Genomic DNA, 15,595 nt, shown 5'->3' with positions numbered 1-15,595 from the left:
TCCAGAAGCTTCAGCTGCTTATGGGGAGGGGTGGTCCTCTGCATGGGACACTTTTTTTTTTTTTTTTTTTTTTTTTTTTTGAGATGGAGTCTCCCTCTGTGGCCCAAGCTGGAGTGCAGTGGCTTGATCTTGGCTCACTGTAACCTTCACCACCCGGATTCAAGCGATTCTCCTGCCTCAGCCTCCCAAGTAGCTGGGATTATAGTCATGAGCCACCATGCCCGGCTAATTTTTGTATTTTTAGTAGAGAGGGGGTTTTGCCATGTTGCCCAGGCTGATCTCGAACTTCTTTCTCTCTCTATTTTTTTTTTTACTTCTATTTTTATTTTTTGGTCTCAAGCTTCTGATTTATTTGAGATAGAGTCTTCCTCTGTCACCCAGGCTGGAGTGCGGTGGCATGATCTAGGCTCACTGCAACCTCCACCTCCCAGGTTCAAGTGATTCTCCTGCCTCAGCCTCCTGAGTAGCTGGGATTACAGGTGCCCACCACCGGCTAAATTTTCTATTTTTAGTAGAGACAGGGGTTCCACCTTGTTGACCAGGCTGGTCTCAAACTCCTGACCTTAGGTGATCTGCCCACCTTGGCCTCCCAAAGTGCTGTGATTACAGGCATGAGCCAACATACTCAGCCTCTAATTGCTTTTAGATACAAATCCTTGAGATCACTTACTTTCCCTTTTTTTTTTTTTTTTTTGATGGAGTCTTCCTCTGTGGCCCAGGCTGGAGTGCAGTGGCACAATCTCAGCTCACTGAAACCTCTGCCTCCCAGGTTCAAGCAATTCTCCGCCTCAGCCTCCGAAGTAGCTGGGATTACAGGCCCATGCCACCACACCCAGCTAATTTTTTGTATTTTAGTATAGATGGGGTTTCACCATGTTGGGAGACATGGTCTTGAGCTCCTGACCTCGTGATCTGCCCGACTCGGCTTCCTAAAGTGCTGGGATTACAGGCGTGAGCCACCGCGCCAGGCCTTCACTTTTAAAAAATAGTAGAAATAGGCCGGGCGCGGTGGCTCAAGCCTGTAATCCCAGCACTTTGGGAGGCTGAGACGGGCGGATCCCGAGGTCAGAAGATCGAGACCATCCTGGCTAACATGGTGAAACCCCGTCTCTACTTAAAAAAAAAAAAAATACAAAAAACTAGCCAGGCCCGGTGGGGGGCGCCTGTAGTCCCAAGCTACTCGGGAGGCGGAGGCAGGAGAATGGTGTAAACCCGGAAGGCAGAGCGTGCAGTGAGCTGAGATCCGGCCACTGCACTCCAGCCTGGGCGACAGAGCGAGACTCCGTCTCAAAAAAATAAAATAAAATAAATAAATAAATAAATAAAAAATAGTAGAAATAGCTTCCTTTCCTTCCTTTTTCAAGACAAATGTCCCCTACTTTATAATTGCTTTTCAACTTTGGGTGTGGTAAAGACATTCCTGCAGGGTTCTAAGCACAAACTGCTTTTGGCTTAGTTAGACACGATCCAGAGCCCTTGTGTCCACCACTCGCCCTCCAGGGCTGCTTGCCTGAGACTGCAGCGCTCTGGGTCCATGCAGGCGCACTCCACACCGACGCAGGTCTGTCCTCCAAATGCGCATGCGTGCAGTCTGCGCGGGAAAAAGTGCCGCCTCAGTTGAGCGCAGGCGAGGAGATGGCTGCGAGGGAAGCGGCGACGGTGGGCACTCCCGCGCCCAGGAGGGAGGAAGAGGCGGCGCTGCTCTTCGAGAGGGTCCATTACCGGCACGACCCGCGCTGGCTGCTGCCCGTGACCCCCCGCCTGTGCCTGGCCTGCGCGCTGGAGCTGCTGCCGGAGCCCGGCGTGTCGGTGCGGATGGAGCCTTTCCTTCGGAAGACCTGGGTTTGGGCATTTCCCTCAGCAAACGCCGCCGGGCCCTCGCCAGACCCGCTCTGGTGAACCCGACGCGAAACCGAGCCCCCGCGCTGTGTTCACTCTCCTCTCAGTCAGCCCATCCGGGACCCAGCCGCAGTGGCTTCGCGGGCGCCTCAGCCCCAGGCGGGTCTGCTGGCCTCGGGGGAGCCCTGCCCACCCGGCTCTGCGCCTGAAAGGGCGGGAATCCGGATCCCCCAGAACCTCACCCAGCCTCAGGGACACGCCTTCCCACCCTCTGCCTTCTGGCTCCTTCCCTTTGCTGCCCCTGCCTCCATTTCCTGGGAATTCGGCCTTAGCTCAGGCTCCCGCCATTTCAGCCCCCGCTCACCTGCGGGCTAGGAGCGCGCGCGACGGCTGCTCCTCATTCTCTTCAGCTGTCGGGGTGTGAATCGGAGGAGGGCCCGTCTGGGCTCCGAGGGGACAGGTTACAGCCGGGCAGAAGTGGGGTGAACGCTACCTGTGTTTGCAATGAAGTAGTTTTGTTTGTTTGTCTTGAGATGGAGTTTCACTCTATAGCCCAGGCTGGAGTGCAGTGGCGCCATCTCTGCTCACTGCAACCTCGGCCTCCCGGGTTCAAGCGATTCTCCTGCCTCAGCCTCCCGAGTACTGGGATTACAGGCATGCATTACTACACCTGGCTAATTTTGTATTTTTAGTAGATAAAGGGTTTCCCCATCTTAGGCTGGTCTTGAACTCCCGACCTCAGGTGATCCACCCGCCTCGGCCTCCCAAAGTGCTGGGATTACAGGCATGAGCCACTGTGCCTGGCTGATTTTGATGATTTTATCTCAGGATACCTTCACACCCTTACAAACTATTGACCCCAAAGAGCTTTTGTTTATATGGGTTATATCCAGTGATTTTTTTTTTTTTTTTGAGATGGAGTCTCACTCTGTCACCCAGGTTGGAGTGCAGTGGTGTGATCTCCCCTCACTGCAACCTCCACCTCCCAGGTTCAAGCAATTCTCTTGCTCCAGCCTCCTGAGTAGCTGGGATTACAGGCATGTGCCTCCATGCCCAGCTAGGTTTTGTATTTTTAGTAGAGATGGGGTTTCACCATGTTGGCCAGGTTGGTTTTGAACTCCTGACCTTGTGATCTGCCCACCTAAGCCTCCCAAAGTGCTGGGATTACAGGCGTGAGCCACCACACTTGGTCTGTCCATTGATATTTACTGTATTAGACATAAAAACAAAATTTAAAGTTTTATTTATTTAGAAGGAATAGCACATTCATTATATATTAACAAATTTTGTGGTTTTTTTTTTTTTTTTTTTTTTTTTTTTTTGCCGAGACAGGGTTTTGCCCTGTTGCCCAGGCTAGAGTGCAGTGGTGTGATCATAGCTCACTGCAGCCTTGATGTCCTGGGCTCAAGCAATCCTCCTAACTCGGCCTTATAAGTAGCTGAGACTACAGGTGTGCACCACCATGCCCAGGTAACTTTTTATTGTTTTTTGAGACTGGGTCTCACTATGTTGCCCAGGCTGGTCTCAAAACTCCTGGACTCAAGCAGTGATCCCCTTGCCTTGGCCTCCCAAAGTGCTGGGATTACAGGTATGAGCCACTGTGCCTGGCCCATAAGTAATTTTTTATTGTGGCAAAATATAGATAACATACAGTTTGTTTTTAGATCTTTTTAAGTGTACGGTCCTGTGGCATTAGTAATTAAAAAAAAGTAAATAACTGTATTTCTCAAAACAAGAAAGATAGTGACAGGAGTGGCTTTGTTTTACATTTTTGCAAGTTGCTTTAATTGAAGACAGGTTGGCCAGGCACAGTGGCTCAGGCCTGTAATCCCACTGCTTTGGGAGGCAGAGGTGGAAGGATCACTCAAGCCCAGGAGTTCAAGACTGCATTGAGCGATGATCAAGTCACGGCATACCTTCTTGGACAAGAGCAAGACCCTGTCTCTCTTAAACACAGCTGGATTGATTTATTTACTTACTCATTTTTTTGAGATGGAGTTTCACTCTTGTTGCCCAGGCTGGAGTGCAATGGTGCGATCTTGCCTCACTGCAACTTCTGCCTACCAGGTTCAAGCGATTCTCATGCCTCAGCCTCCCAAGTAGCTGGGATTACAGGCATGTGCCACCACACCCGGCTAATTTTGTGTTTTTAGTAGAGATTGGGTTTCTCCATGTTGGTCAGATTGGTCTTGAACTCGCAACCTCAGGTGATCTGCCTGCCTCGACCTCCCAAAGTGCTGGGATTACCGATGTGAGCCACCACACCCAGCCAAACAGCTGGATTTTTATCTATTTCTGAATTCAGTCTGTTGTGATGTCATGTCATGTAGTCTCAAAAACTCCACTGTACACTTGTGGGAGAATAAGAATGAGAAAGGCTGGGCCAGGTCCAGTGACTCACACCTGTAATCCCAGCACTTTGGGAGGCCGAGGTGGTTGGATCACGAGGCCAGGAGTTCAAGAGCAGCCTGGCCAACATGGAAAAAAAGTGAGGAAGACTAAGAACATTTTAATATTATATGAAAATATTTTTGTTATTGTGGACCCCTGGAAAGTGTTTTAGGCACCCTTAGGAATCCCCACACTGTGCTCTGGGAACTCGGAAACTAGCTAATAACCTCTGAATTTTCATTAAGGATGGAAATTCTGAGGCTGCTTTTCTTGGACAATAAATCAGAGATGAGTAAGACAGTGCAGCGGGGAGAAAATAAGATAACATGTTATTTGGAACTTAGAAGAATGAACATGTTTGTGGTCAAGTGCTGTTCAGGGTAAGGAGAGGAATTAGGAAAGGGTTCTTATAGGAGGAAGCATTCAAATTAGGTTTAAGAAGATGGGTGAGATTTGGACCAGAGGAAGTGGGAGGCTGATTATCCCAGGAGGTAGGTATTATAAGGATGGGTTTTGGGGATAATCAGAGTGTTTGAAGGGAAATTGAAAGAGATGAGATTGGAGAGACAGGTTGAGGACAGTTATTTGAAGAGTTTGAAACCCAGCTAAGGAGCTTGAACATAATCTGTCAGATGAAGGGGAGTTATTAGGATTTTTTGAGTAGCTCATAGATCACTACCTTAATCTATTATGTAGGATGAATTGGTGAAGGAAAAACAGGAGCCTTACAGTAGCACAGATGAGAAGCAATAAGAGATGCAACTTCTACCTTTTATTGAGCACACTTTTCTTTTGAGATGGAGTTTGACTCTTGTTGCCCAGTCTGGAGTGCAATGGCGCAATCTTGGATCACCGCAACCTCCGCCTCCCGGGTTCAAGCGATTCTTTTGCCTCAGCCTCCTGAGTAGCTGGGATTACAGGCACCTGCCACCATGCACAGCTAATTTTTGTATTTTTAGTAGAGAAGAGATTTCACCATGTTGGCCAGGCTGGTCTTGAACGCCTGACCTCAGGTGAGCCACCCACCTTGGCCTCCGAAAGTGCTGGGATTACAGGTGTGAGCCACCACACCTGGCTTGAACACACTTTTCTTTCTTTCTTTCTTTTTCTTTTTTATACGGAGTTTTGCTCTTGTTGTCCAGGCTGAAGTGCAGTGGTGCGCGATCTTTGCTCACCACAACCTCCCCTCCTGGATTCAAGCGATTCTCCTGCCTCAGCCTCCCAATTAGTTGGGGGTATAGGCATATGCCACCACACCCGGCTAATTTTGTACTTTTAGTAGAGATCAGGTTTCTCCACGTTGGTCAGGCTGGTTTTGAACTCCCATCCTCAGGTGATCCGCCCACCTCGGCCTCCCAAAATGTTGGGATTACAGGCCTAAGCCACCATGCCCGGCCTTTGAAAAGCCACACTTTTCATTCTTTTTTTTTGAGACGAAGTCTCACTCTTGTCCCCCAGGCTGGAGTGCAATGGCGCTATCTCGGCTCACTGCAACCTCCGCCTCCCTGGGATTACAGGCACCTGCCACCATGCCCGGGTAATTTTTTTTTATTTTTAGTTGAGATGGGGTTTCACCATGTTCGCCGGGCTGGTCTTGAACTCTTGACCTCGTGATCTGCCTACCTTGGCCTCCTAAGGTGCTGAGATTACAGGTGTGAATCACTGCATCCAGCCTCTATTTTTGCTTGCTTGCTTTTTTTTTTTTTTTTTTTTTGAGATGGAGTCTCGCTCTGTCGCGCAGACTGGAGTGTGGTGGCGCAGTCTCAGCTTACTGCAAGCTCCGCCTCCCGGGTTCACGCCATTCTCCTGACTCAGTCTCCTGAGTAGCTGGGACTACAAGTGCCCGCCACCACACCGGCTAATGTTTTTTGTATTTTTAGTAGAGATGGGGTTTCACTGTGTTAGCCAGGATGGTCTCGATCTCCTGACCTCGTGATCCGCCTTTCTTGGCCTCCCAAAGTGCTGGGATTACAGGCGTGAGCCACTGCGCCTGGCCTATTTTTGCTTTCTTCACCAACTTGTTAGGCTTAAATGAGCTGGTGGACAAAAGTGATTTGTGAAAAATAAATTGCTATGTAAATGTAGGGCATTAGGAACCTTAGCTCATGTATAATCTTCTGTATAAACACATGGATTCCTCTGTGTAAATGATACCCTGTTCCAACCTCCCTTGAAGGAGTATAGGTCTCGCCATAGTTTAAATGATCTCTCCGGTATCATCCTGTAATTGTATTTGGAAATTATGGTTGTTGGATTCAGAATAGCCAAGATTTGGTTACTATTGAATATTTTTATTCATTTGCTTCAAGTTGTTGCGCAAGAAGCACATGTTGTCTTGCTTCCAAGATGCCCTCGTGAGGCACACCTCCCTGGTCACGCAACTGGTGTCTCAGGATCAGAGAGTCTGCATCCGCTTCATAAGCGTGCTTTTTGGTAAGATTAGGAGGGAAATTTGATATGAGTTTTGAATGTATAGTATGTATATCTGCTTTTGGAGGTCTTGGAAAAATGATCTTAGATGATTTAGATTTTTTGTATTGTAAAACTTTATTAGCAAATTGTTTTGTCATAATGATGTGGAAATGGCCCCTTTTCTAAGATCCAAGATGCATTTTACAGTAACTGACTTTACTAGAGCCAAGAAGTTAGTAAAAGTAAGAAGATGAAAATGGGAAATGTTGGCCAGGCATGGTGGCTCATGCCTGTAGTCCCAACACTTTGGGAGGCTGAGGTGGGTAGATCACTTGAGGTCAGGAGTTAGAGACCAGCCTGGTCAACATGGTAAAACCCCTGTCTCTACTAAAAATACAAAAATTAGCTCCGTGTGGTGGCATGTGGCTGTAGTCCCAGCTACTCAGGAGGCTGAGGCATGAGAATTGCTTGAACCCTGAAGGCGGAGGTTGCAGTGAGACTAGTTCGTGCCATTGCACTCGTCTGGGTGACAGAGCAAGACTCCATCTCAAAAAAAAAATCTTCAAAGAGTCCAGTATAGGACTCTGCAGTCCAGCCTGGCCAATTATCTTTTTAAAGCATGGGCAGGTCATTGAAAGTCAAAGTGTTTGGTGCTGAGAGTAGAATTTAGTTGGAACATTGTTTATAGCTGCTTTTAGACTTACAAATTACAGTGTGCCTGCATGGGTCTATTTCTCTTTGAAGAGAACTGTTAACCACTCCTTTTTTTTTTTTTTTTTTGAGACAGTCTCACTCTGTCGCACAGGCTCAGTTCACTGGAATCTCTGCCTCCTGGGTTCAAGCAATTCTCCTACCTCAGCCTCCCGAGTAGCTGGGACTATAGGCACAGGCCACTACTCCTGGCTAAGTTTTGTATTTTTAGTAGAAACGGGGTTTCGCCATATTGGTCAGGCTTTTGTTGAACTCCTGACCTCAGGTAATCTGCCACCTTGGCCTCCCAAATTGCTGGGATACAGGTATGTGCCACCGTGCCCTGCCTAACCACCCCTTTCTTACTTCCCTCTGCTCCAAGGACTGTTACACAGTGTGGAAGATGGGAGCGTGACAGACCTCTGTATTGAAGGTAAGTTGAAACCATTGTATCTAGCACTTGAAGATGAAAGTATTAGTCTGAATTGCAGCTCTGGTTACCTGAGACTTTGGCGAAATTAAGAGGAGCTCCATTAGTTTTCAATCACTAATTCAACATTTGTTTCTTTGTTGTTGTTGTTTTTTCTTTTTTTTCTGAGACAGAGTCTCTGTCGCCCAGGCTGGAGTGCAGTGGCCTGATCTCGGCTCACTGCAAACTCCGCCTCCCGGGTTCATGCCATTCTCCTGCCTCAGCCTCCCAAGTAGCTAGGACTACAGCCCCTGCCACCACGCCCAGCTAATTTTTTATATTTTTTTAAGTAGAGACAGGGTTTCACTGTGTTAGCCAGGATGGTCTCAATCTCCTGACCTCGTGATCTGCCTGCCTCGGCCTCCCAAAGTGCTGGGATTACAGGTGTGAGCCACAGCGCCCAGCCTCAATATTTGTTTTTTACTTTTTTTTTTTTTTAGATGGAGTCTTGCTCTGTTGCCCAGGCTGGAGTACAGTGATGTGATCTCAGCTCACTGCAACCTCTGCCTCGCAGGTTCAAGTGATTCTCCTGTCTCAGCTTCCCGAGTAGCTGGGATTACAGGCATCTGCCACCACGCCCAGCTAATTTTTGTATTTTGAGTAGAGACAGAGTTTCATCATGCTGGCCAGGCTGGTCTCGAGCTCCCAGACTCAGGTGATCTGCCTGCCTCAGCCTCAAGTGCTGGGATTACAGGTGTGAGCCACTGCACCCGGCCCAATATTTCTTTCTTTCTTTCTCTCTTTTTCTTTTTCTATCTTTTTTTTTTTTTTTTTTTTTTTCTGTTGAGACAGGGCCTCATTCTGTCACCCAGGCTGGAGTGCAGTGGTACAATCATAGCTAACTGCAGCCTTGAACTCCTGGGTTCAAGCAATCTTCCCGCCTCAGCCTCCCAAGTAGCTGGGACTACAGGTGTGCACTACCATAACTGGCTAAAAAAATTTCTTTTCGTTGAGACGGGGACTTACCATATTGACCAGACTGATCTCAAACGGCTATTCTCAAGCTGTCCTCCCGCCTTGGCCTCCCAAATTGCTGGGATTATAGGCGTGAGTCACCATTCCTGGCCTTACATTTTTTCCTTGGGTATCTACTCTGTGCTAGATACTGGATCAGGCACTACAGATACATAGATAGATAAGACATGGTCCCTGTCTTCTAGGAGCTTACAATCTGGAGAACAGATTGACTGACAGGTAAATAACTAGAGTTGAGTGATGTTACGAAAGCACATACAAAACTCTTTTTTATTACATCTCATATTGGTTCGTTGAAAGTTGTATGCACACAGGTGGTGATTAAAACTGTTGAAGTGGACAGAGCGTGTTACCACAGGCCTGTAGTTCCAGCTACTTGAGAGGCTGAGGTGGGGGGATCCCTTGAGTCCAGGAGTTTGAGGTGACAGTGAGCTATGATTGGCCCACTGCACTCTAGCCCGGATGACAAAGTGAGACCCCCTTCTCTAAAAAAAAAAAAAAAAACCAAAAATTGTCAAAGTGCATGGGTTTACCTATAAAGGGTTTGTAGAGAAAGAAGGTAAGAGCCCTGGTAAGCGAGGATTCTTGCAGAGAGAATGGGAATTGTACTAGTTAGGATCCAGTCAGGAAATAGAAGCTACACCAATTATTTGAATAGAAAATCTTTAAAGAATGGTTAAGTAGGCTGAGTGCAGTGGCTCATGCCTGTAATCCCAGCACTTCGGGAAGCTTAGGCCAGTGGATCACTGGAAGGCAGGAGTTCGAGACCAGCCTGGCCAACATGGTGAAACCCCATCTCTACCAAAAATTAAAAAAAAAAAAAAAAAAAAAAAAAGCCAGGCGTGGTGGTGGGCACCTGTAATCCCAACTACTTGGGAGGCTGAGGCAGGAGAATCACTTGAACCCAGGAGGTGGAGGTTGCAGTGAGCTGAGATTGCACTACTGCACTCCAGCCTGGGGTGATACAGTGAGACCCCATTTCAATTGAAAAAATAATGTTGGTTAAGTAGGTAACTGAAGAAAAAGAGAACCACCAAATTTTCATGGAGATAGCAATTATAGAAAACAACTCCCCCACTGGGGCTGGGGTAACAAAGGAAAGAGGCTGAAATGGTTAAAACTTAGAAGTTTTGAGGAAGGGCCTACTTAATGAAACTCAGACCTCTGAGTGGCACTGACTAGATAATACTGTTGTCTCTGGAGGAGGAGAGATGCAATAAAGCTGGTTCTGGAAAAACTGCAGGCTGGATTCAGCTGCTGTCATAGAGTGGCACTGCCACTGCCAGGATAAAGAAGTGCTAAGGTGCCAGGCACCTTAATTGTGTAGGTCTGTAGTCCTGGCTACTCAGGAGATTGAGTTGAGAGGATCACTTGAGCTTAGGAGTTCAAGTCCAACATGGGCAACATAGCAAGATTGTCTCTTAAAAAAAAAAAGGGTTAAGGAGATACTTATATGAATGGGAAGACTTATATGAATGGGAAGCAGGCAGGAAACCCATAGGAAACTAAGAGGAAGGGCAACTCCCTTCTTCCTACAGCCTCACCATCTCTTTCTAGTGCTCATTATTGGCAGAACTTAATGGGGTTCAGCTAGCAAAGCAAAAATGTGATCTGCAGAGTCCAGTCTTAGTATTCTAAGGCAAAGTAGAGGGTGGGTTTTGGAGCTCAAAGACAATAGTGTAATAACTGGTTTGGTCCATTCCTTTGGCTACTTGGTGTCCAGACACCCTTCTCCACATATTTGAACTCCCATAGAACAAAAACAACTTGGTTTTTACCTAACAAGATGTAACTGTCCTTCATTCATATACTTCATACAGACTAAGCCATTGTCAATTTGTCCACAACATAAGGGGGTTGATAATTTATTTTTAAATTCAATCACAGTCCTATATGAATATTCTGTTACCTAAAGACTAAATTTTAAAGCTAACCTCCACCAAAACTTGTTCAAACAATAAGGAAAAAAGGAGAGAGAAGAAAATAGTTAATATACAGAAATATATTACAATCTTCATTTTCATAACTGGTCACAAGGATATAGTTGATATTTATCATTTCCTTCTTAATGGGTTTGTTCTATGTATCCTTTGCCCTCAACCAGGGTCTCAACTGGTCACGGTTTTTACCTGGTAGGGTGTCTCACCTTCATTCCTGAAAGGTCTGAATCTTTTTTTTTTTTCCCAAGCCAAACTGTATCCAGCTTTATTAAAGATACTTTCCATAAACAGTCATGGTATTTCAGGCAGGACATGGGCAGAGAGTCATTAACAGTATACAACAATTTTCAAACTCCCTTCTTCAATGGACTACCAAAAATCAGAAAGCCACTATAAAACCCAATGAAGTCTTCATCTGATGCTTTTAACAGGGAAAGTTTAGAGTGAGGGTTGACATTTCACATTTAACATGTTGTTTAACAACTTTTCACAAGCTGACCCTGGATTTCAGGAAGTGAAATGAAAATGGCAGAATTTATCTGAAGATCCACAATCTAAAAATGGAGCCACTGCTCTTTTGACAGGTGCCATCTCAGTGGCATCACTGGAAAGTCCAGATTGACACACTGGTAGCCAATGACTAGGGGTCAGGTCCCAACAGATGTCTGGGTCTTAAGGGAGTTAAGTCTATGCTGAAAGGTGGAAAGGGAGAAGAGGACATAAAAATGAATTTGTTTTTCCATACCACAAGGCTTTTGTGCCTAGGTGGCCATGTGTGTCAAAGTCAGGGAATCCCTCCTGGGAGCCAAGAGGAAGTCTCTCAAAACTAGAAGGGAAAGATGTTTTCCCCACATCAATCCAGCTTTGCAGACATTCTATTAGTGATATATGCCTCTTCCCCAAAAATATAACCGTGCAGTGTTCTGTGTGCTAACAACATACCTTAAAAAAAATTCTGCATTTTTATAAAACTTGATAAAAAATAGTATTTCAAACTGTATAGTCACCAGAAGTACACAGTTATCAAAAATGCACACATTTCAGTTGGCATCTCCAGCACCTTCAGCTTTCTGTGCCTGGTCTGTTTTGGCATCTCCATTTTCTGCAGGGTTTTTCCCCTCCTTGCCAGCATCCGCTTTTCCCTTTTTCCCTTTGGGTACCTTCTCTCTCTTCTTTGCAGGGACCTTTTTAGGCTTGAGCTCTGGCTTTGGAGGAGCAGATTTTGCAGACAACCTTGCGGTCTTTGTGGTTCGTCCCTCACCTTGACGTTATCTCATTTAGCGTCCCCTTCAGCCTTTCTCTTGGGCATGGTGGTAGCAGCGACGGTGGCGGGATGTAGGCGCTGTGCGCGGGATGCAGCGGTGCACGCGCTTTGGCCGGTCTAGGGGTTGTTCTTACCTCTTCTTCTTCCAAAAGGTCTGAATCTTTAGTGGCTCTTCCTTTTTTTTGGTTGCTGATGTTTTTCATTAACTTTTACTATTGAATATGAGACTAGTAAGAAGAGCCCCAGAGAATACCTGGTTCCAGACATAGTCCTCCTTGCCATTATTGTTAGTGGCAACTGAGTTTCCCCTGGATATTGGGATCAATCATTCCAGGTAGTAGTATAATTCCTTATTTTCCTATTGGTTGAATGACAAGAGGCACTCAAAATGGCCAGATGATAGTCACAACTTCTAATTCAATGAAACCATTGTGCGACCTTTCATGGAAGCATTCTTTCCTTAGGAACTAAGATCTTTAGCAGAGCCCAAAGTTGCAGGATAGGATATATTGTGGGCTGAATTTATATGTACCCCCTGCCCCCGGCAAATTTATATGTTGAAGCCCTAACTCTCAGAACCTCTCAATGTGAGTGTATTTGGGGATAGGGCCTTTAAAGAGGTGATTAAGCTAAAATGAGGCAATTAGGATGGATCCTAATCCAATCTGACTAGTATCCTTATAAGAAGAGGAAATTTGAACACACACAGACACCAGGGGTGTGTATACACCAAGCAAAGACCATGTGAGGGCACAGTGAGAAGGTAGCCATCTACAAGCTAGAGAGAGAGGCCTCAGAAGAAACCAAATCTGCTGACACTTTGATCTTGGGCTTTCAACCTCAAGAACTGTGAGAAAATAAATTTCTGTTGTTTAAGCCATCAGGTCTGTGGTATTTTATTATGGAAGCCCTAGTGAGCTATTATAGTATACAAAAATTCTGCAAGTGGGTTAGTAAGTGTAATAGGGAAATGACTCCCATTTTACCCCTTGATTCCCTGACCCATGTATTCTACTGTGGGTAAGACAGCACCTAATGTTGATCACCGCATCAAAATATATACCACATGTAAGATAGAACCATATCCTTTCAGAGTGGTGTCTTTCAGGTGGCGGAATAACTGAGTCTTCATAGGCCATTCCACATTCTGTTAGGTCAGGTGATTCCAGGTGATAGAGTATGGGAAAAGAGCAGTGAATTTTATGGGCATGAACCCATTGCCTTGCTTCTCTTGTGAAATGAGTTCCTTGATCCAGGTGATGTTGTGCAGAATACCATGATATTGAATAAGCCATTCTATAAGCTTACAGATGTGTTTTTGGCAGAAGTGTTATGGTTTGGGAAGGCAAGTCCATATTCAGAATACATGTTTATTCCAGTAAGGACAAATCTTTGCCTCTCCATGATGGAAGGAGTATAGTGTAATCCATGTGACACCATATAATTGGCTGGTGCCTTCAGGAATGGTGCCATGCTGGGGTCTTAGTGTTGGTCTCTGCTTTTGGCAGGTTAGGCACTCAGTTGTGGCAGTAATCAATTTAGCCTTGACAAGGGAAAGTCCATGTTGTTGAGCCCAGTGCATAGCCTCCAGCTCTGCCACCATAGCCACCTTGTACTTGGATCCACTGAATAAGTACTTGATGGCTAGGGAAAGAGGTGGATTAACATTCACAAGATGTGCCATTTTGACTACCTGGTTATTGAGAATCTCTTCTATAATAGATGTTCTTTAGGGAACATTCACACAAGAGACAAATATCTTCCCACTTTATGCTCCCTCTGAAAGGCCCACCTTCTTCTCCAGGCCTCATTGTCACCAATCTTTCTTTTTTTTCTCTTTTTTGAGACACAGCCTCACTCTGTTGCCCAGGCTGGAGTGTAGTGGCGCAATCTTGGCTCCCTACAGCTTCTGCCTCCCAGGTTCAAGTGATTCTCCTGCCTCAGCCTCCGGAGTAGCTGGGATTACAGATGTGCGCCACCATGCCTGACTAATTTTTTTTTTTTTTGAGATGGAGTCTCGCTCTGTTGCCCAGGCTGGAGTGCAGTGGCACGATCTTGGCTTACTGCAAGCTCCGCCTCGCAAGTTCGCGCCATTCTTCTGCCTCAGCCTCCCAAGTAGCTGGGACTACAGGTGCCCGCCATCACGCCTGGCTAATTTTTTTTTTGTATTTTTAGTAGAGACAGGGTTTCACCGTGTTAGCCAGGATGGTCTCGACCTCCTGACCTAATGATCCGCCCATCTTGGCCTCCCAAAGTGCTGGGATTACAGGCATAAGCCACCATGCCTGGCCTAGTCACCAGTCTTTCAATTGTGTCTTTCTCAAGTCTGTGACCATCAAGCCAAAGAGTTAGCAGCTGCTCATAAGTCAATATGATCTGTATGTACTTCTGACCATCTCTCAGTCTAGCTAATGTAGACAATGTACCACTTGAAGTTCTGACCACCCAGGGTATTTCCCTTCATCATTTTCCTTCTAGGCCACCCTTGAGTGGGGCTACAATCCTACAGCCATCCACTTCTTGTTGGTACTAGTGTAGCTTGCAGAACCATCATCAGACCTCAGGAACTTCACCCAGTTGGAGAGCACTAGAGGAAGACTAAGGGTCAGGCAAGAAGGACTTGCTCCTTCCTCATGGTTCCTGTTTGCTTTCTGCCTGCTTCTTGTTTCTGTCCTGTTAGCCTAGAATGCTTCTTGACCCTGCAGTGACAGAACCTTCCCACAGCAGTTGCTGAATTTAGTTTGCAGCTTTTCCAACCCTACAGAATCTCTCCTCAAAGCCACCAGCAGAAGTACCACAAATGAGTGTAGAGAAGGGTGGGTTTGGAGCTGAGAGATAATGTTGTAATAATTGGCACAGGAACTTGCCTATAATTCTTTTTTTTAGTATATGTAAAGGAGCAAACTGAGGAAGGAAAAAGTAGAGATAATATAAAATAGCGGTTTTCAGCCAGGTGCAGTGGCTCACGCCTATAATCCTTGCACTTTAGGAGGCCGAGGCAGGTGGATCACCTGAGGTTAGGAGTTCAAGACCAGCCTGGCCAACATGATGAAACCCTGTCTCTACTAAAAGTACAAAAAATTAGCCGGGCATGGTGGCAGGTGCCTGTAGTCCCAGCTACTCGGGAGGCTGAGGCAGGAGAATGGCGTAAACTCGGGAGGCGGAGCTTGCAGTGAGCCGAGATCCGGTCACTGCACCCCAGCCTGGGCAACAGAGCGAGACTCCGTCTCAAAAAAAAAAAACAAAAAACATGCCTGTAATCTGAGCACTTTGGGAGGCCGAGGCGGGCAAATCACGAGGCCAGGATATCGAGATCATCCTGGCTAACACAGTGAAACTCCGTCTCTACTGAAAAAAAAAAAATACAAAAAATTAGCTGGGCGTGGTGGCGGGTGCCTGTAGTCCCAGCTATTCGGGAGGCTGAGGCAGGAGAATGGCGTGAACCCAGGAGGCGGAGTTTGCAGGGAGCTGAGGTCTCGCCACTGCACTCCAGCCTGGGCGACAGACCGAGACTCGTCTCAAAAAAAAAAAAAAAAAAAAAAAAAGGCCAGGAGTGGTGGCTCAAGCTTGTAATCCCAGCACTTTGGGAGGCCGAGACGGGCGGATCACGAGGTC

General features: G+C 46.4%; 1 protein-coding gene across 1 annotated transcript in view; it reads left to right on the top strand.

The window, feature by feature from the left end:
* Nucleotides 1-1,583: 1,583 nt before the first annotated feature.
* Nucleotides 1,584-15,595, top strand: part of MEI1 (meiotic double-stranded break formation protein 1) — a 97,834-nt gene continuing 83,822 nt past the window's right edge. Inside the window, exons 1-3 of the mRNA XM_007975927.3 lie at nt 1,584-1,809; nt 6,540-6,663; nt 7,715-7,765. Coding sequence (XP_007974118.2) covers nt 1,636-1,809; nt 6,540-6,663; nt 7,715-7,765 — 349 coding nt within the window. The 5' untranslated portion in view covers nt 1,584-1,635. The remainder of the gene's footprint in view (nt 1,810-6,539; nt 6,664-7,714; nt 7,766-15,595) is intronic.

The sequence above is a fragment of the Chlorocebus sabaeus genome, chromosome 19 (genome assembly GCF_047675955.1).
Source record: "Chlorocebus sabaeus isolate Y175 chromosome 19, mChlSab1.0.hap1, whole genome shotgun sequence".
Lineage (NCBI taxonomy): Eukaryota > Metazoa > Chordata > Mammalia > Primates > Cercopithecidae > Chlorocebus > Chlorocebus sabaeus.
This window is presented reverse-complemented; position numbering and strand designations above follow the sequence as displayed.